We start from the raw sequence: 21,508 nt of genomic DNA on the forward strand, positions 1-21,508 counted from the left end.
CCATGAGATTGTAGGGACCTTCGGTCAGGGCTTTGTGGTTTTTTGTCCACTGGCCATTGTAACCTTTTACCCTGATGGTGAATAAATCAAGGACGGTCGGTGCCACACTGCACCGCAGAGGTTTATTTGTTTATTTTGATATTTTGAGAGAGAGGGAGAGAGAGAGAGAGAGACAGACAGACAGACAGACAGAACCATTGGGTAGGGACAGAGAGACAGGGGGCAGAGCACTCAAAGCAGGCTCCTCTGTGCTGACAGCATGGAGCCCAAGGTGGGGCTTGATCATGACCTGAGCCCAAATCAGATGCTTAACCGACTGAGCCACCCAGATGCCCCTAAATGGAGGACTTAAGACAAGTATTGTTATCACTTGTGGGCAGGTGATCTGCCCCAGGATGTCATCCCCAGCCTGTACGGACTCCGGCATAGCACGTCTGTTTCAGAATACGAACGATTCCACATGGTTTGGGGAATTGAATGGTTTACCAACTGAAGGTTAACTTTTGTTTGCTTGGATAATAGACAAAGTAAAGGAGTGAAAAGAGAGTTCATAGTCTGAGGGGTGAACAGACTGAAAAGGATGGGGTTTCTCAATCTGGGAGACGGTTTTATATCAATCTGAGGGAAGTATCTGGAGTAATTTTAGTCAAACGCTGTGTGCTTACGCTAGACTTCCAGAGGCTCAGTCACATGATGGATGGGTAAAGAGCGCTGACTGGAGAATCGGTGGCTTCTGAAGAGGCCGCAGTTGAAGGTTCTTTCACCAGGCAATTGTTTGGTAATCATTTTGATTAATGAGGTTGTGTGGCAGAAAAGCAAACAAAGCCGAGGCTGCTAAACTGAAGATCAGGTGTATGTGGGAGCGAGAAACACTGGGGGGCGCCCGGCAGACCTGCCTTAACATTAGTTCGGTTGCTAATTTGGGGAAGCATTTGATTAATATTTGGGAAGTTATGGTCAGGAATTCCTCCATTTGTTACTTCCCCTCACCGGGAAGACCCTGTTGGAATGGTATCCCTGTATGTAGCTATCCAAGTGGTCGGAATTTTTGACAACAGTCCAGCGGAAAGCTGGTGGTATTAATAGGTATCAGTTGAGTGTCCATTGCAGGGAGGAAGACGAGAGGCGACATTATGTATCAGTTAAAGGCTAGGCCCTGGAATGAAACTCCTGGGTTTGATTCCTCACTGCACCGTTCACAGGCTTGGTGATTTTGAGTCAGTCGCTTAACCTTTCCGGACTTCAGTTTTCCCATCTACGAAATGGGAACAGTAAGTGCTCCCTCCTTGCTAGCTGCTGTTGTTAACACTACAGTTGTTACTGATTTTGTTAGCTGACCAATGACTGCAGGAAGAGTGCAAGGTCTAAAGTACCCACACGCTGGCCCCTTTCTGGGTCCTTCTCACATCCAGTATGAGTGAGATGAGTAAACCAAATTTCTCAGTGGCATGAGACATTTCTGCCTCTGACTTCAGTCTTTCTCTCCGGCAGCAGCTTTCCGGTGAGCACTTGGTGACATCAGTCCATTCTTTCTCGTGTATATTTTTTCCTGGGTCACTACCTATGTAATCAAGGTTTTCTGGCTTATCACTGTGACTAGATAAACTTTTATTGGTTCTCTTCCATTACCACGGGCTGTTGGCCAAGAGATCTGATCTGTCACAAATGGAGGGATTTGCCTCAACATTCTTGAAATCTCCCTGACCAGGGCAGTGTTTTAGTCTTAATTAAGACAGTGCTACGGAGGGGCAGGGAGTCAGGAGTTACATCCCTGGATTGAGAAGAAAAGGACAAAAGAGAAAAGGCTGAGACCAAACATCTGCCGAGCAGTTCAGCTGGTTCAAAGTTGGCTTTGTTTAACGCCCAACTTCTCGGATTTTCCTCGGCTGAGTGGGCTTGGTGGAACGCTGGCTTGAGAGTGTTGCTTAGCAATGGGATTTTGTGGCACCCAATTCTCAAAGAGTCAAGCAACCCATCACCTGCCTCCCCTCCACCAATCCTCAGCTGCCATCCCAAGCCTCCTATTAGACAATCAAGTGTATGCTGGAGGGAGGGACCGGAGCGAGGGGGCGAAGTTTAATCATTGAACTAAGCAGCCTGGAGGTATTTAATCTGTAGCACCTAGTTCCTGGAGGCCTCCAGCCTGACCGGGAGTGGGCAGCACTCCAGAGACACGGGAGTAAACACTGCACAGAAATCTCTGCCCATCTCAGGAGAAACCAAACTTGGAAAAAATGTTTGCCGTACACTTGATGGCATTTTACTTCACCAAGCTGAAGGAGGATCAGATCAAGAAGGTAAGGACTCGCAAAGCTCAGAGATACGTGGCTCATTCTTGACTGAAAGAACTAATTGATACCGTGGCTGCATCCAAAGGGACTTAAGCAAGCTTATTAGAGAAGACCCAGGGAGCACAGGACCAGCAAAGAGCTCACGGAGTGGGGTGCGGAGCAAATCTCCCACAGGCTGGGCATTAGACATTGTCCTCGGTCTTGCATTTCACTCTGCACTTCCTGGCAGATATCACTGGGTGTGGATGAGGCGAAAGTCTTTAGAAAGGTGAAAGACAATCGTGTTTGATGTCGGGGATGTTTGAGGGGAAAGGCTACAAAGGAGGGGAGAGAAATTTTGAGAACCTTTCAAGTAATTCACATGATTCTTCATGTGCTTGAAAGAATAGAAGCATGGGAACCAACCAAGAGGGATGTGGGTTTTGATGTACAATAGTTGAAATATTTATTATTGCCATGGCTGTTGGCCAATGGTAGGCTGTGCATTATTCCGCCACTTTGCCCACCAAACCTCTCCACAAAATTGATTCCAAGGTAGGCTGCTTAAAAGTTGCCAAGGCTCACCATTCTCTGTTGGCAGCCTGGACGGAGCCCAGCTTGCCACACCAGCCACTCCAGCTGCAGAGGCAGCGCCCTGGGCACTAGTGTCTCTCAATTTACAGATAACAGAAATCCTCTCAGGAGGCGGACTTAGCCAAAGCCACCCGAGTATTTAAGGTGGAGTGAGGATTAAACCCAAGTCTCTGACTCCCCTAGCATTCTTTCCATTGTGCCGTGATGCCTCCAGGCTTTTCAGACACAGAGAGGAAGCATGGTCCCTTACAGCCCTCATGTGCTTGGTGGGACAAACCTCCACTAAATTCTGTTCATTAGAGATTTGGGTTAGAAGTTATAGCAAATCTTAAAGTATTGTGAATCAATCTGATGTAAGCTGTCTTAATTTTCACTTATTGATTAGTTTCAGGGAGTCCTCTACTGGCTTCTTGAGGAGGTAGGAAAGTCCTAAAGGGTACAACTTAAAGATTCACTTTCCTTTATTACCTGCTTAGTAAAGAAGAAACCTGCATGTATCTCTGCAAAACCCAAGAGAGAAGTCTTTGGAACCTTTCCATTTGGTTCTGCGAATTAGTTTCATTTCCTTGGTTCCTTTTGTTACATCCTAGAATCAGGTGGGACCTGCTTGTCCGCCAGCCCCAGGTTGCAGCCTTCCCGGATTTGTTCGGGTCCTCTGCGAGGAGGGTGAGCCTTTGTCAAGGCCTGAGGTTGACCCTTCCCACCTCCCTCCTCTCTCCCCTTCAAGAAAGCTGAAGAGTGAGCTGAGGAGGGGTAGTCAGGAGCACCTTGTGGCCACCTGAAGTAACAGGTGACTGGGATAGTACGGGCATCTGGTTTATTGGTTGCTGGATGAGTCACAGGTTCTGAGAACACGGGCTCGTGCCCTCCTCCACGTCGTGTAAACACACCTCGTCAAAAGGCACAGGCCCTTTCTTTCTCTCCAGGGTCAGGTAGTCTATCCCCTCCTTAGTTTCTGTGCTTCCTGCCTCCAGAGTGTCAAGATCCTGGGCCATACTTGCCTGGGAGGGTTACCGTTTAGACCCTGGAACAATTTTTTTCAATCTCCCTATACCAATGTTAAAACAAAGACCAAACAAAATAAAACCAGAAGGGAGAGAGGGAAGGAAGGAAGGAAGGAAGGAAGGAAGGAAGGAAGGAAGGAAAACGCCACTGTGATAGCTTCTTTTCCAATTCAATATATTGACATTATTTGACCTACTGATAACATTGGGCTGACTCTGGTCACTGACCTGCAGATTGTTTCACTCATAAGAGAAGGGCTGGTTAGGTTTTCAGTATGTACTTTTTACGGTTCAGTAAGTCAACATTACGAAAAGGGGAAACGTTACCTTTATTCCCACCCCTCTCACAAACACTGTCAGATTTGCCCGGTGGAAGCTGTTATGGTATGTTTTTACAGTTGTATTTCTATCTCATCTACAATTCTGACTCTTGTGTCCTTCACTTATTGTTATATTGTAACCACTTGTGTACATTTCTCCCATTTCTTCATTATTATCATTTTATTATCCTCTGATAGTCAATCCTGTTGGATATACTGTAATTTAATCTTTTCCCTCTTGTTGGACATTTGGCTACTTAAAAACATATTTTTTAACGTTTATTCATTTTTGAGAGACTGAGAGAGACAGAGTGCAAGCGGGGGTGGGGCAGAGAGAGAGGGAGACACAGAATCCCAAGCAGGCTCCAGGCTCTGAGCTGTCAGCACAGAGCCTGATGTGGGACTCAGACTCACGAACCGTAAGATCATGACCTGAACGGAAGTCGGATGCTTAACGAACTGAGCCACCCAGGTGCCCCTGACATTTGGCTACTTTTGAAAACGTTTTTTAACAGTTAAGATATTGTTATGAAAAACACTGGAATGTGTTTACTGTTATCCATCTTTGTGATCATAAGGTTAGATTCCCAGAACTGAAATCACTGGGTCAAAGAGGTGAACCTTTTTATGACTCTTGATTCATATGGGACCTTTGGACTAAGTGATCTCTAAAGTCACTTCCGGCTCCCACATTCTGTCATTCAGCAAGTCTGAGCTTACATTTTTGAATTTGCTCTTGTATGTTAAATGTACCGTGTGTTGGCTCTTTTGTTTAGAAGATATCCTGTTTCACGGTCTCAGAGTCTTTCCAAATGTGTGCTTGGTTTTCTGCAACTCAAACACCCTCCCTTAGTGCCTGCAAAGGATGTGCCTGGTTACACAGGTCCCAAATCACCTGTTTGGATTTAAAATACAGCTTTCCCTCCCCAACATGTGTTTCATTTTTTCCATCTAGCTACTGGACTAGGTCCTGTGGGAGGTACAAAGAATAAACAAGAAATTGTTGCTAAGCTGACATTCTTTCTGTCACAACCTGAACTTAGTGAAACAGCAGGAGCGGAAACTCAAAGGTCTGAAGGACTCTTAAACTGCAGCTGGCAAATGACCCCAATGGGGCCTCAAACCCATGTCTTGTACGTGAGGGATGACACTATGGGGACGCGGGAGAAGTTCTGTTGGGCGCTGAGCAAAATGAGCTGTAGGTCCAAGGGCGCATTTCAGGGTCCTTGGGGTGGAAAGGGAGCAAGTTTAGTTCCCGTGTAGTACATCTCACCCTTCCCCAAGCCCCAATTACTTGGGTCACGTCCCTTCTGTCGGTTTTCTCCGTGTGTGTGGCTGTGCCAACCAATTAGTCATAAACAGACTCAGGGTGAACAGGAAGCCCTTAATGAAGCATGACCTGGTTCCATCCTATCTCCTCAAATACACTGAAAGCCCAATTGTCCTTTTTGCTAATGGCTCTCTGATGGTTTTCTGGCCTCTCCCTGGCCCCCAAGTCCCTGGAGCCATGCGCCATTTCACTGGCTTGGGTCTCCATATTGTCCCCAGCCTAAGCTGGGACGCCGCCCAGTAGGCCTGGCTGATGACTAGGCACCTGTCCTGTGATAAAGGTCATGTGGCCCCTGCACTTTCGGTGTAATGTCTCTGTTGGGCTCCTGTGTCCTGCACAGAGCTGTGAAGCAAAACCAGGCAAAACCAGACTGGATTCTAGTCCCACGGCTGCCATTCACTTACAGCTCTCCCAGTGTTGCTTCATGACTCTGAGGCTTGGAGTCCTCATTTCTCAACCAGAAGCAAGAATTCTGGCCTCACCTGGCTGCCTCAAAGCCACGTCAGGGAGATTGAACGAGGTTGCCTACATGAAAGCACTTTGTAGACTGCAACGAATGTTCTTAGCCTTTGAGAAAAGTGTGGGAGAGTGATTCCTCTAGGAATGTGCTGGGATCAAGTCTGCTTGTGACTTGGGTGGGTGGAGAGGCTGCTCAGTATGTGTACATAAAGCAGGAGGGGCAAATACAGGGCATCTGTGCCACTGTCCCTACTCGTGACCCCCTCAGTCATCTGTTCCAGTAAGCCCTGGGAATCCATCATTTGGCTGTCACTACCAAGTGATGAGCGTTACCATGAAGAGGAAACTGTTGTACTGAGCGCAGCCAGAGTGAGTTTTATAATGTCCCTCCATTAGGGCAGTGGTCCTTTGCCCACTCATTTGAAAATGAGTGTTTCCCACTCATTTTCAGGAGCAACTGGGGCTGGCTTTAAAAATAAAACTTGGGGCGCCCGGGTGGCTCAGTCGGTTGAGTGTCCGACTTCAGCTCAGGTCATGATCTCACGGTTCATGGGTTGGAGCCCCGCGTTGGGCTTTGGGCTGACGGCTCGGAGCCTGGAGCCTGCTTCCGATTCTGTGTCTCCCTCTCTCTCTGCCCCTCCCCTGCTCATGCCCTGTCTCTCTCTGCCTCTCAAAAATAAAGAAACGTAATAAAAAAAATTTAAAAAGAAATTAAACTTCATCTTAATTAGAACAACCTCAGTTAAAAGCAGAATGACAATTTAAGGGACTAGAATTTAGATTGCAATTGGAAACTAAATTTAGCTGAGCTTCCTAGCAGCCCATAAAGAAAAGGAAACAAGTTTGGATATATATTGTCATCATTGGAAGTGAAAACTTCCGTGCTTAGGAATTTACCTTTAAAACTATAGCTAGTGTTTTGTAGTGGAGAGGCAATGAGACAACGGTGCAGGCCCTGGGCTAGGAATTAGAAACCCTGAATCCTTTGTACCTTTTGCCCCTCTATTGTCCCATCAGAAAAATGGAAGAATCCTTTCTTCCTCAGAGCTCGCCCTTCGGGGGAATAAATTGCTACCTCCCAGCCTTCCAATCCATTCTGTTCTTCCAATTCCCCACTTTGTCTCCAAGATGTGAGGGGTCAGGCAAGGAACTTTTGGGAATCGACATCATGACTGTCGATGTCCCCAGAGTCAGAAATGCAGCTTCGTGATGGGAGTGGAGGACAAGCACCCCTAACAGGCAACCCTGGTCACCCTGGTGTCTGTTCCAGGTGGACAGATTCCTGTATCACATGCGGCTCTCTGATGAGACACTTTTGGACATCATGGCTCGGTTCCAGGCTGAAATGCAGAAGGGCCTGGGGAAGGACACCAACCCCACAGCCTCCGTGAAGATGCTGCCCACCTTTGTCAGGGCCATTCCAGATGGCTCAGGTGAGTGGGGCTAGGGGCTGCCAGGGACCCTGATCTCCCTGCTTTCTCCCTGGCTGATGGGTACCTGTCCCCTGGCTTATCTCTCCAGCCCTCTGTGCACATTCCTCTCCAACTCTCTATGCTTCAGTCTAGTCAGTACCAAAAGTTTTGAACCAAAGTTCAAATGTACCCGGCTTTTTCTCCGCTCACCTTGGCCCCACACATTTTGTTTATTCACTTGCTGGGGCATCCAACATTCTTCCTCTCATGAACATCAACCTGGCTCTTCAGTCTCAGGGTAGCGGTCACTGCCTCCATCTAGGAAGCATTCCCATGCTGGGTCTCCCTACTGGGCCAGCGCTCCCTGAGGGCAGGGTCTGTTTCTTCTTCACCACAGTGTTCTGAGCACCTAGCGAAGTGCCTGATGCACACTAGGCCCTGAAATATTTGTTGAATGGATAATAAGTGGTGTTTCATGCCTAGGTATCTAGATTCTAGGCCCAAGGGTAAGTAATGGAAGATAAGGTGATGCAGTGGGAGGAAGAATAAATGACAGTTCAAGAAACCTGTGTTCTAGGCCCATTTCTTGGTGACCTTTGGCCAAACGTTTAGCCTTAGTTTCTTTATCTGTAAAATGAGAGAGTTGGCCTCTGTATTTGTTTTCTGTTTTCTGCTATAATAAGTTACCACAAACGTAGCAGCTTAAAACCCACCCAAAATTTATTCTTTTACAGCTCTGAAGGTCAGAAGTCTGAACTGGGTCCCACTGGGCTATAATCAGGCTGTCAGCAGGGCCACGTTCCTTCTGGAAGCTCTGGAGTAGAATCTCTTTCCTTGCATTTTCCGCCTGCATTCCGTGGCTCATGCCCCTTTTTATCTCCAAACCAGCGCGGTGCATCTTTAAATCTCTCTCTGACTCTGATCCTTCTGCTTCTCTCTTCCACATTTAAAGACCTTGTGATTACACATTAGGCACACTCAGATAATCCAGGATAATCTTCCAAAATCAAGGCCAACCCGTGAACAGTTTTAATCCCATCTGTAACCTTAATTTTCCCTTGCCATGTAACTAACATATATACAGATCTGGGGATAAGGATGTGGACATCTTTTTTTTTTTTTTTTTTTTTTTTTTTAATTTTGGGAGAGAGAGAGAATGAGCATGAGCATGAGCCTGAGGCAGGGCTTCATACCACAACCCTGGGATCATGACCTGAGCCGAAATCAAAAGTCAGATGCTCAACCGACTGAGCCACCCAGGCATCCCAGGATGTGGACATCCTTGGGGAACTATTGCTTTGCTGACCATAGCCTAGAGGTCTCTAGAGGGAATCCACAAGTTTCCATCCACCTCCTCCATTCTCAGCCTCTGGGCAAAGCCACAGGAGGGACAGGAACTGGTGTCTACCAGGCACCGTCTGTGGTCAGGGGCGTTACTGTCCCTTAAGAACCCTGAGTTGTAACTGTTTTGCCCAGGTCAGATGAGAACACTGAGGACCAATGAGCTCCCCCAATGGCAGTATCCAGTGCTCCCACCAAGCTCCAGCGAGGGCTTTGGGGCCCTTGAAGGAGCAGGGACTGAAGTTTAGGAAACTCCCAGGGGCTTTGATTGGATTAGCCGGGTTCTGGGCCCCTGTGGGCCAATGACTGGGTCAAGGTAGTTTCTGCCATTCGAGAGTTCTCCGGGAACTGTGATGTGAAAGTCCTATTCCCTCAGTGGTGGGTGGGTGACATGGTGGACAATTACTCACCCTGGAGGGACATAAGCTTTGGAGAGAGACAGTCCTGTTTAAAAAAATCTGCTGAGTTCCAGATGCTGTTCTATGAAAGTGCCTAGGGGACTGTGGTCCTCGAAGGGTCATCCAGGGCCATTCAGAGTAAGCATCTGAGTCATGGGTGTGTCTATGGCGGGAGGCACCAGGGTGAAGTCCTCCCAGCTTCCTGTGCTTTGGTTCTTCCTGCTGAGGTGTGTCCCCAGAAGCGAGGGAAAGTGACTTTGATGGTCTGGAGGCTGTGGGGATAGAAGCGTCTTCCTGGCCTTGGCTATTTCAGGAAGGTTTGGAAGTGAAACTGACAAGTCTTAGAAACCCTCAGGCCCGGAGGTACCTCTCCTCAGAGCCTCTCATGATATAATAATTCTCACCGGTGATCCTGTTGCAGTGAGGTCTTGGGACCCAGAGTCCCTGGGGCCAAGTGGCCTTGGTAAGTCCCAGGACCACTGCACTCCTGTCTGCATCAGTAAAAGATCAGGGTTGTTAGGATCTGATGAAGTCATGTGGAGGGAGTGCTTTAAAATCTCCCAAATATTGCCCCAAGTCTTGTGTGGCTCCTGTGAGCTGGTGGTGTAATTTTATGGTTACTAACAAAAGCAAACAAATAAAATGCTACTAATCCACTGGGACCTCCATTTCAAAAATGTGTGCAGGTGCCAGAGAAATCCTGAGTTCACCTACTGTCTGTAGTTCCCTTCCTTTTATCCAAACCTACCTGAGAGGGGGTAACTTGTTAGAGCTTAGCTCCCTCCCAGCCTTTCAGTGAGGGAGCTGCAACTGACTGTTCTTACAAAGTGCCTTAAAAGCGTTAGCATTTGTGCCTTATCCTCCACCAGTCACGAGGGAAGGGGGACGGGAAGTGCCCATCACATGATTGTGACGGTGATTGTGATGCTGTAGGCCCGACTCCAGATGCTGCTACTGAGGGGGGAGACTTGAAGGGGAGCCCAGGGGGCCTGACGTAGTCAGCTGATATGCCCAGGGGGCTGTCCTAGAACAGGGGTCCCTTGCTTACCTGAGTATAAGACTCAGCTGCGGGGCGCTTGGGTGGCTCAGTCATTAAGCATTTGACTTCAGCTCAGGTCATGATCTCACAGTTCGTGAGCTCGAGTCCCACTCTGGGTGAGCGTGAGCCCTGGGTGAGCCCCACTTTCTCTCTCTCTCTCTCTCTCTCTGCCCCTCTTTCACTTGTGCCCTCTCTCTCTCTCTCAAAACAAAAAACAAAAAGACTCCCCTGAAGCAGTTCCTAAATGTGGTGTGGTTTCTCAGGTCTCTTCCCCTGGAGATTCTGCATCTCCAGGAATCTACACATTCAGTCATCGTGCATCTGTGGGAACAGGAAGGAACAGGGGCATAAACCCTGGGAGTGGCTTAGGAGAAGGAAACTCTGGAGCCTTGGAAAGGTCACAGAATCCGCCTACAGAGGCGGATTGTCAAGGCAACCTCACTCTCTTGGGAGATCGTTATCTTTCTATTTTTTAAAAATTTTTATTGAGATATAATTGGCACAACATCGTGTTAGTTTCAGGTGTACAACACGATTTGATGTTTGTATATATGGCAAAATGACCACCACAGTGAGTCTAACATTTGGCAACACATGTAGTGACAAATTTCTTTTTTTCTTCTGATGATGACTTTTAAGATCTACCCTCTTAGCAGTTTTCAAATACGCAACACAGTATTATTAACTACAGTCACCATGTGGTACATTACGTCCCCACGATTGGACGGTCATGATAATCTTCATAATTGCTGTCGAGATCCCGACGGCCCCACTGCCGCTATTGCCTCTTCTTCTAGGTAGGTCCTCCCTCCCTCAGGTTCCAACGAGTCCTTTCTCTGGGGTCAAAGTCACAGAAGGGACCACGCCAGGTGGTTTCCATGAAATTGCATCTTGAGTCACTGGTGGAGCGATTGCACACCGATAAGAGCACCGGTGTCCAGAGGAAGGGATGAATCCATGCTACGCTACACTGGGTTTTGCATATCACCTCCAACCCGAACCGCAGCACAGGAAGCTCCTCTGTTATTAAAATCCTCCAGTCTATTCTGACTGGTGCTGGAGGCGGTTTCCCCAAATCTCCATCAGAGCTCGGCACTCCCATGCTTCAAATCTTTCTGTGGCTCCCCCTCACCTTCTGGATAGAGCTCAAGCTCTTTGGGGTGGAGCAGTTTTTCCAGCTCTTTCCTAGTTTATCCCGAGACTACCTGCGAGCCTCATTTCTGTCACACCTCCCTCTTTCCGCAGAAGCAGACCCTCCCTTCCCTACGTGAGCTCATTCCTTGGCTCCGGGTTTCCTCCCTGGGACCTCCTCTGGCCGGCTGCCTGCCTCCCTCCCTCGCATTCTTCAGTACTCGGCTCCTTCCGCCTCCTCTGTGGCGTTCACTCCTGCCCTCCCTGTGCCTTCCTAGCACGTGGCATGTTATCTGGCACAGAGTCAGTGCTCAGTAAATGTTCATACAAGGATTGTGTGATCTTCCCTATTTCCTACTTCAGATAACATCTGCGAAAGCATCTCTTGTTTGGTACGTGATGAAGGCTAATAAAAATTGCACTGTATCAGGTCCCTGGATTCCCTTCATGAATAATAAATGACTCCAACAGGCTTCTTTGGGGGCTGATCTAGGGAGAGAAGAATCTTTCTGTCCAAATAATCTCCACAAAAACAAAAGATCCAGCTGGCTGGGTCTATAAATGACTAAGCCCGTGCACCTCTAACTGTGGTCCAGAGACCTGCAGCAGAGACCTGGGAACTTGTTTAGAAATATAAAGTCTCGGGGCGCCTGGGTGGCTCAGTCGGTTAAGCGTCCGGCTTCGGCTCAGGTCATGATCTCACGGTCCGTGAGTTCGAGCCCCGCGTCGGGCTCTGTGCTGACAGCTCAGAGCCTGGAGTCTGCTTTGGATTCTGTGTCTCCCTCTCTCTTTGACCCTCCCCCACTCACACTCTTTCTCTCTGTCTCTGTCTCTCTCAAAAATAAATAAACATTAAAAAAAAAAAAAGAAAAATATAAAATCTCAGGGGTGCCTGGCTGGCTCAACTGAAAGAGCATGCGACTCTTGATTTCAGGGTCACGAGTTCAAGCCCCATGTTGGATGTAGTGATTACATCCATATGTACATACATACGTATATATACTTACATTTTTTTAAAACCCACAAAATCTCTGACCCCACCTAAATTGAATCATGTAATCTGCATGTTAAAATTCTTGGGAGATTCACATGCACATTGAAGTTTGCAGAGCACACTGCTCAGGAGGGCCTGTCTCTAGCTCTTTGAGTGCCAGGAACGGAGAACCCTGGCAAGCCAGGTCAAGAAAGGAGGTCTGTTGTACAAAGACACGGAAAGCAAAAAGGAAGACTCACAGGATCTCGTGAATCTGAGGGCAGGAACCGTGGTACACTTAAGCCGCAAGGGAACTAGGAGTCAGAATTTCCCTCCGTGGTTTCGGCCTACATACATAGGGCCACCTTGGCTCCTCAGCTGACCTCTGGTCTGGGGCATCTTCCACTTTGGTTTTTACCACCAACTAGCAATTTCTCACTGTGTTTTATTTCACATTCCACAAGAAGTAAATCTGAATGGCCAGCTGGTCCCTATATCCATGCAGCCGTGTCTAGGGTCACACGGTACAAAATAAGGCCACCTGGGTGACCAGATTTGTGGTCATGGAGTTTCACTTACATGTGCCTTGGGTGTATGTATATCATGAAGCATGCCTAACCTGTAGCCACTTGTCAGGCACAGATAATTCTATACGAAGGCTTGTTGGTTCAAGAGTTTGTACACCTGCATTCCCATCCCGCATCTGTGGCTGATGCAGACACTGGCAAGAGTCCTGGCAGAAATTCTGGCTGGATCCCGAGTTGAAGTCACCAAAGTGAACTGCCTCAGCCTTTTTATTATTATTTATTATTTATTATTATTATTTATTATTATTATTTATTATTATTATTATCATTATTTATTATTCCCACCTTTTTATTAACAGCATCTGCCTTGTACTGGGCTGGGTCTGGCCCCAAATATGAAGATCCTTGGCCCCTTAAGAGCTATCATTTGGTCCCTGTCTTTTTTCCCTTCTGGAGTCTTTTCCCTCTGCCCATGAGATTGAGCCTTGTATGGGGCCGGTTTCTCTTCCCTGCATACCTCCCTGCCTTTTCCTTCTGCCTTACCAGCACTTTGCCCACTCTTGGAGTATCTGCTCCCAGCCTGGTTGTGGCATGCTAGAATAGACTCCATCCTCAACGCCCATTTCTTCTTTCTTTCTTTTCTTTCTTGTCTTTCCTTGTCTTTTCTTATCTTTTCTTTTCTTCCTCCCTCCCTCCCTCCCTCTCTTTCTTCCTTCCTTCCTTCTTCTTTCCTTTCCTTTTCTTTTCCTTTTCCTTTTCCTTTTCCTTTTCTTTTCCTTTTCTTTCTTCCCGCAAGTTGGGGAGAGAGAAAAAGTCTTAAGCAGGCTCCATGCTCAGCACAGAGCCTGACGCAGGGCTTGATCCCACGACCCTGGGATCATGATGTGAACTAAGATCAAGAGTCAAATGCTCGGGGCGCCTGGGTGGCGCAGTCGGTTGGGCGTCCGACTTCAGCCAGGTCACGATCTCGCGGTCCGGGAGTTCGAGCCCCGCGTCAGGCTCTGGGCTGATGGCTCGGAGCCTGGAGCCTGTTTCCGATTCTGTGTCTCCCTCTCTCTCTGCCCCTCCCCCGTTCATGCTCTGTCTCTCTCTGTCCCAAAAATAAATAAAAAAACGTTGAAAAAAAAAATTAAAAAAAAAAAAAAAAGAGTCAAATGCTCAACTGGGGCGCCTGGGTGGCGCAGTCGGTTGAGCGTCCGACTTCAGCCAGGTCACGATCTCGCGGTCCGGGAGTTCGAGCCCCGCGTCAGGCTCTGGGCTGATGGCTCGGAGCCTGGAGCCTGTTTCCGATTCTGTGTCTCCCTCTCTCTCTGCCCCTCCCCCGTTCATGCTCTGTCTCTCTCTGTCCCAAAAATAAATAAAAAAACGTTGAAAAAAAAAATTAAAAAAAAAAAAAAAAAGAGTCAAATGCTCAACTGGGGCGCCTGGGTGGCGCAGTCGGTTGAGCGTCCGACTTCAGCCAGGTCACGATCTCGCGGTCCGGGAGTTCGAGCCCCGAGTCAGGCTCTGGGCTGATGGCTCAGAGCCTGGAGCCTGTTTCCGATTCTGTGTCTCCCTCTCTCTCTGCCCCTCCCCTGTTCATGCTCTGTCTCTCTCTGTCCCAAAAAAAATAAATAAACGTTGGAAAAAAAAAAAATTAAAAAAAAAAAAAGAGTCAAATGCTCAACCAACAGCCACACAGGTGCCCCAAGGCCCATTTCTAATACCACCTGCCTCAGGTGGGTTTGCATTTGCCTCCACGTTTATGCCCTACAGCGTGACCCAGTGGGCGGGGCCTAGGCTGCAGAGTCTGGCAGGTTTGGGCCACACCCCAGCTCTGCCCCTTACTGGGAGGGCTCAGCTCATGGTTGTACTTCTAGAGTCTCAGCAAGTGGGTATGATGATACCTAGTTCATAGGGTGGTTGTGAGATTTAGTGACATTTATTACATGTCCAACTTCTAAAGCAGAGTTTGCCATATAACAGACCTTCAATAAATGATAACTTTGTTTTTTAATAGAAAAAGGGGAGTTTCTTTCCCTGGATCTTGGAGGGTCCAAGTTTCGAGTCTTGAAGGTGCAGGTCTCTGAAGAGGGGAAAAGAAACGTCCAGATGGAGAGTCAGTTCTACCCAACACCCAATGAAATTATCCGAGGAAATGGCTCAGAGGTATTGGGGCAAGGGCTCTGTGAGGAGGGAGGGGAAGGCCTTGGCATCAAGTTTATAAGTGACCATGCCTTAGCCCAGTGTTCTGTGCTTTCTCTTCTCTGTAGCTGTTTGAATACGTAGCTGACTGTCTGGCAGATTTCATGAAGACCAAAGGGTTGAAGCATAAGAAATTGCCCCTTGGCCTAACCTTTTCTTTTCCCTGCAGACAGACTAAACTGGAAGAGGTAAGGTTCGTGCCGGGGAGGGAAGAAGCTGTGTGGGATTTGGGGTTCGGGGCTGGAGAATGTGGGCAGGTTCAGGAGTCAGGCTGGGAACAGGAGAGGTCAGCAGGAGTTTTCTTGTTTTTTTCTTTTTCTTTTTCTTTTCCTTGTTTTGCACAATGAGGTGGAATTGTGAGGCAAAGAATTTGCAAATGTGGCCGCCTTGATTTTGCACTTGACATGGGCACAGCACACGACAACAGAATAGTTTTTACCCTTTAGTTCTCAGACTTGGTTGCGTGGGAATCCCCTAGAGGGCTTGTTAGACACACATTGCCGAGCCCCACCTGAGAGTGTTTTAATTTGTGGGGACTTAGGTTTGGATTTCTTACAGCCTCCGGGGTGGGGGCCACACTTAGCACGGCTGACATAGCTGACTGGAATAGAGCAGGAAGGCTCACGGAGTCTCACCTCTCCAGTGAGCCCTTAGGAGGAGAATGTAGGTGGGGTCATTGGAGCGACAGTGTTGTCACTACCCAGCTGGGGTCTCAACTCTGTGTGACTCAGATGTTCAGTTGATAAACAGGGAGAAGTCAAACCCAATCTATGTAAATCTGCAAAAATAAATAGGGACCATATAAAAGGACAACGAGCTTTCTGGGGCCAGGGGGTCACAGTCAAGAGTCAGGTCTCCCCAGGCCACACCAGTCTGGGGTGGTGGCCCATGATCTCCTCCTGCATGTACTGGTCATGACACCCAGCTGACAATTCATGGAGCACCTTGATATCACGGACGGCCTTGGGATGTGTTTGCTATTGCTGGCATGAGCCACTTTTCAGTGTGGAATAGCGGAAAAGGAATGGGTTTTCATGTCCCACAGACTTGTCTTTGAATCATGGCTCAAAAGAAGCTGTGTCCCCCGGTCAAGTTACTTAACTTCTTGAGCCCTTTGTTTTCCCGTATGTAAAATGGGGATAATAATACCTACTTGCCAGGCTGAGGGGAAGCCTAGACAAAACCTCTGCGACGTGCCCAACACTGTGCCTGGTGCATCAATGGTAGCTGCAGGGTCACCACAATGATTATCCCCATGCAACTTGTCTCTTGGTGCTTCAGTACCTTGTCCCCCGGTTCAATAGATGTTTCTAGAGGGAAGGTGCTATTTTTTATTATTCTTTTTATATTATTCTTTTTCTCCACCCCCAGAATCTGTAGCACAGTGTCTTGTATTTAATAGCTGATTGTTAACTATCTGACAATTAAGAGTTTCAATCAATCATTTACTTGATTCCACTGAATGGGAACTTGCCATGATCAATCTATGCAGGGGATGGGCTGAGGTTCACATTTTTATTATTTTATAAAAACAGGGATTAGGGGCACCTGGGTGGCTCAGTCAGCTAAGCATCTGACTCTGGATTTTGGCCCAAGTCATGATCTCACCATATGTGAGTTTGAGCCCCACATTGGGCTCTCCTCTGACAGTGCAGAGTATCCTTGGGATTCTCTCTCTTCCTCTCTCTCTGCCCCTTCCCCATTCACACATGCACACATGCACTCTCTCAAAATAAATAAATAAACTTAAAAAAAAAAGGATTAGAAAAAATTGGTATAAAGGCTTCAGGGGTGCTGGGTAGCTTAGTCAATTTATCTGACTTTTGATTTTGGTTCAGGTCATGATCCCAGGATCATGGGATCAAGCCCTGCATTGGGCTCCATGTGGAGCATAGAGCCTGTTTGGGATTTTGTCTCTCTCCCTTGCCCCTCTCCCCCACTTGTGTGCGCTCTCTCTTAAAAAAAATTAAAATTAAAAAAATTAGGGGTGCCTGGGTGGCTCAGTCAGTTAAGCGCTTGACTTTGGCTTAGGTCATGATCTCGTGGTTCATGAGTTCAAGCCTGGTGTTGGGCTCTGTGCTGACAGCTCAGAGCCTGGAACCTGCTTTAGATTCTGTGTCTCCCTCTCTCTCTCTGCTCCTCCCCCACTTGCACTCTGTCTCTCTCTCAAAATAAATAAACATTAAAGTTTTTTAAGTCAAAAATTAAGATGGTTTCAGAGAATGTTAGAAGAGGCCAGTTGGAGTCTGGCTGTGAGGTGTCATCGTCTTTGCTGGTTGGAGGAGTAGAGGTCCCAGAGTCTGTAGAGGAAGGGGGAGGAGGAGTCGTTGGAAATTAGGCCTCCAGATTTGAGATCAGATTCACCAAATAGTTAAGCACCTTTTATTCGAGCTCAGAAAGGGAGACCCCAGGAAGAAGGAAGAGACTTCTCGAGCTCTGTTGGAGTTCATTTGAGTTTGAAAACCAAACTTGTATATTTTCTTGATAACTGGTGGTGAATGTATAGTTTGTTTATCTGGGATTTTGGCATTTATCTAAGTCAAATCCCTGCCTGCATCTTTATGTAATAATAATAATAATAATAATAATAATAATAATAATGGCACTGTACCTCAGATTTTGGCAGTGTGTTTATACTGTGCTGAACTCTTTATGTGTATTATCTCATTAAATTCCCTAAGCAATCATATGAAGTAGCTATGATCATTTCATATGTGAGAAAAGCTGCTGCTCAGAGATGTTAAGAGACTTGCCCAAGGCCACACAGCCCAAGTTCACAAGCCCCCACCCACTCTTTCCAGAGACATAGCTCTAGAACTTTGTTTAAAATGGCAGCAGGTGCCTGGAAGCATTTTGACCCATTTTGTGTCATTTCCCCAGTAAGGATTTTCAGGTAGCATTTAAACTTGGGAAGAGTGCTTGATTATATTGAGGAAGGGAAAACTGGTTTTTCTCATCAAAGTCTAGTTGAATACTTGTATTTTATAAAATCCGCCCCCCCCCAACTGCCTTTCAGTGAAGCCTAAAGAAAAGTAGAAAAACTTGAGGCACAGGAAATGCACTGGTAATAACTCAGTGTGGGCACAGCTATTTAATCATGGTTCTGCTGCAGACATAGGTTTTGTCGCACTAAAATAAGGGCTTTTGGAGAAGGTGGGGGCTGACAAACTGAGTGCAGAAGGAGGCGGGAAGGGAAAGCCTTCCTGAGAATGGGGTGGCCAGGGAGGCTTCTTTGTGAAACTGAAAAATGATTAAAGAAAATAAGAGCCTGGGAATAAGAGGGGTGGCCACTTTGCTGTGGTTGTTCTCTTTTGTTGTTTTTAAGTGAGGGAACAGAAAAGTCTTAGCTGGAGAGAAATTTCTTTGTTTGTGTATGTGTTTCTAATGATAAAATGGTAATACTTTTCAATGTAGAAGAGAGATGAGGGTAGGAATTGAAAAGTTTAAAGAAGAAAACAGAAGTCACCTCTAATCCCAACTCTCAGAGATACCCCCGCTACTTGAATGGTTGGTTTCCCTTCCAGCCATGTCTATTTTCAACACTGATGTTATTGCCGTATGCATAGTTTTAGAAAATATAATTGTATGTACCTTTTTTCCACTTAACTATGTATCACAAGCATTTATTCCCCACACCCCCGTACGCCGTGCCCTCAATAAGTCCCACATGTCTCCAGTACACTTTTGCGGGGGTGGGGAACGCCACCCTGGTCTTTTATTCTATCCCATGAAGCAAGGCTGTTCCCGTAACCAGTGACGGCAGAAGTTAGGGAGAGCTGCCACTAGGTGGCGCTGTGGTGCAGGGGAAAAGACCGTGGCCGCTCAGGATTCCGACAACCGCATTCCAGTTTTACTCTTCGCTCACTGTGCTATCTCTAGAGCACTTTCCTTCCTCTCTAAAAAATCCCAGCTTCTTTATCCATAAACTGAAGGGATTGGGAGGGTGTGGTCGGGGAGTTTATGAATTTTGGCTCAGCTGCTTTTGACTGCGGGCAAATCACTTGTCTCCAAAATTCTCTTCTAAGTCTAAAACATTCTGATTATTTGCTATTTTACAAAACTCTTGGGAAACAACAATTTTGTAAAAAAGGTTCTATTTTGGGGGCACCTGAGTATCTCAGTCAGTTGAGCATCCGACTTCGGCTCAGGTCATGATCTCACAGGTCAGTTTGTGAGTTTGAGCCCCACATCTGGCTCACTGCTTGTCAGGGAGGAGTCCGCTGGAGATCCTCTGTTCCCATCTTTCTGCTCCTCTCCCGCTCAAGCTCTCTCTCAAAAATAAATAAACACTAAAAATATCTATCTATCTATTTTAATTTTTAAGTAATCTCTACACCCAACATGGGGCTTGAACTCATGACCCTGACTGAGATCAAGAGTTGCACGCTCTACCAGCTGAGCCAGTGAGGTGCTCTGGGAAACACCAATTTTAAGCAACTAATTGATCATGCAAATAGAGAACCATTTTTCTAAGTTGAAATTAAGTTCCCAAAGGAGTCCTGCCAGGTAACACCATGCCGGTTCTGTTTCATGGACCTGGCCGACCACATATTCTGCACACACAATGTGTATCTACCATATGCCAGGCCTTTCCCTCAGAGCATTCCTGGGGCCGAGGCAGGATATGACGTTTCTCCACTTCACAGACGAGTAAACTGAGGCTCGGAGGGGTTAAATGACTTGTCTAATATCTTGTGAGTCCAAGTGTTCTGACTCCTCAGCAGTTGTTCTTTCTGCCACCGTGTGTGCTATTTCAAACTGCTCACATGAAATAAAGATGTTTAGATTATTAGGAAACCCTCCGAAGGAATGCTGAAAGAATTGGGGGGGGGGTTCAGCTAAAAGAAGAGAAAGCCATGGGGCTGCACTTTGTGCATGAAATGTCTGCCACTCGTTTTCAGAACTGAGCACCTTCCTCATTTTCACTGGCTCTGAAATCTTCTCCCAGGGCATCCTGATTTCATGGACCAAGAAGTTTAAGGCACGTGGAGTTCAAGACACTGATGTGGTGGATTGTCTGGCCAAAGCTATAAAAAAACACAAGGTGAGGAATTCACCAGTCCCAGCCCAGTTCTCTTGAGGTGGGGTTTCCTACTCTGCCTGCCCCAGAGGGAAGATCAGAGATGGGATTGATCTTAGGGAAGGTCTCACTGTAGATGTGACCAATTGTGACCAATTTGGATGAGCCCATTGGTGAGCCTTGGTTCCAATTGGTGAGCTGGTTCCAATTGCTGTTGGAAGGTGGCCCAGCCCCCTCAGAGGGTCTTGGTTAGGCCCTATGCCTGTGTGATGCTCTAGCCCCACTTTCCTCTCTGAGCTTAAAAGACTGCTTTCTTTCCAGTCTGGCTGTCTCTTCTGTTTTCCACTGTTCATGGGCTATCTTTATTCGTTGAGTAAATTTTATAATAATCTAAATACCTGAAGACATGCTCCTTGCTGAGCCGAAAAGCATACAAATAAACCCAAATTATTTGTTATCCTGACAACGAGGAATATTTTAATGTATACCCTTCCAGTCTTTTTTCTCTTTAAACATGCAGTCACAATCTCTTGTATCTTGTGTTTTTCTCTTATTGTCTCGTTTTACATTAAAATGTCCCCCCAAACCTTGGGGGAACCATAAGGTAATAACCCAAGTTGATCTGCCAACATGGGAAACCCAGATGGGATGTCCCTAGTGCTGCCCACAGAGAGGACTTGGCTGAGGCTGGTTAAGCTGTCCCCGTGGGGGAGGACTTGGGTCCCAGAATAAATATGCTTTCTTTGGTGTTTCTCAGATCAAGACTGCAGTCCTGGTGGTCTGTCACTCATATTTAATTGCATGGAGACCTTCACCCATAAGGCAGGAGCATGGGTTTCACTCTTTAGCTCCCGACTGCCATTCCTCTTTTCTAGATCCCGGAACCTTGATAGAGGCCTTGTTTCTTCCAGGCGGGCCTAGAAGGCAGGGTCTAGTAATTGTCTCAGTCACCTTCACCGCTTTCGCTTCCTCTGTGGGGAAAGATAAAGGGATAATGCCTCCTTCTCATCCACTGATGTCCTTTGGGACTTGTGTTCAAGCAGGACATAGACGTGGACATCCTGGCCTTGGTCAATGACACCGTGGGGACCATGATGACGTGCGCCTATGATGATCCCTACTGTGAAGTTGGTGTCATCATTGGTAACTCAATTTGACTTGATTCTCCGGGTTGGGAAAAGGGATTCGTCTGGGGCTTAGTTTTAGCCAACTGAGTAAATTCTGTGGAAGGGTACTGACACTTCCTATTTATGAGAAGTAACATAGGGAAATGGAAAATTAAAACATTCATTCATCCATCCATCCATCCATCCATCCGTTCATTCAACGAGTATTTACTGCATGCCTTTTGTGTGCTAGGCCCCATGCTCTGCATTGGGTTTTCAGTGGTGAGTTAATACTTAGAGGTTCCTGAGCTTTCAGTGGGCAAGTGGGGTGAAGGCCTGAAAGGTATAAACAAATAATAGAACTGCAGGTGGTGGTGAGGGTGATGACAACAAACAAGCA

General features: G+C 47.0%; 1 protein-coding gene across 1 annotated transcript in view; it reads left to right on the forward strand.

Moving 5' to 3' along the window:
* The first annotated feature begins 2,234 nt into the window (after window positions 1–2,234).
* HKDC1 (hexokinase domain containing 1) overlaps window positions 2,235–21,508 on the forward strand; it is a 48,384-nt gene continuing 29,110 nt past the window's right edge. The window contains exons 1-6 of the mRNA XM_047071934.1: window positions 2,235–2,297; window positions 7,248–7,410; window positions 14,798–14,946; window positions 15,051–15,170; window positions 19,931–20,026; window positions 21,046–21,145. Of these exons, the coding sequence (XP_046927890.1) occupies window positions 2,235–2,297; window positions 7,248–7,410; window positions 14,798–14,946; window positions 15,051–15,170; window positions 19,931–20,026; window positions 21,046–21,145 (691 nt within the window). The remainder of the gene's footprint in view (window positions 2,298–7,247; window positions 7,411–14,797; window positions 14,947–15,050; window positions 15,171–19,930; window positions 20,027–21,045; window positions 21,146–21,508) is intronic.

The sequence above is a fragment of the Lynx rufus genome, unplaced genomic scaffold (genome assembly GCF_022079265.1).
Source record: "Lynx rufus isolate CCGP_SWC_20201006 ecotype Redwood Valley unplaced genomic scaffold, mLynRuf1.p SCAF_11, whole genome shotgun sequence".
Lineage (NCBI taxonomy): Eukaryota > Metazoa > Chordata > Mammalia > Carnivora > Felidae > Lynx > Lynx rufus.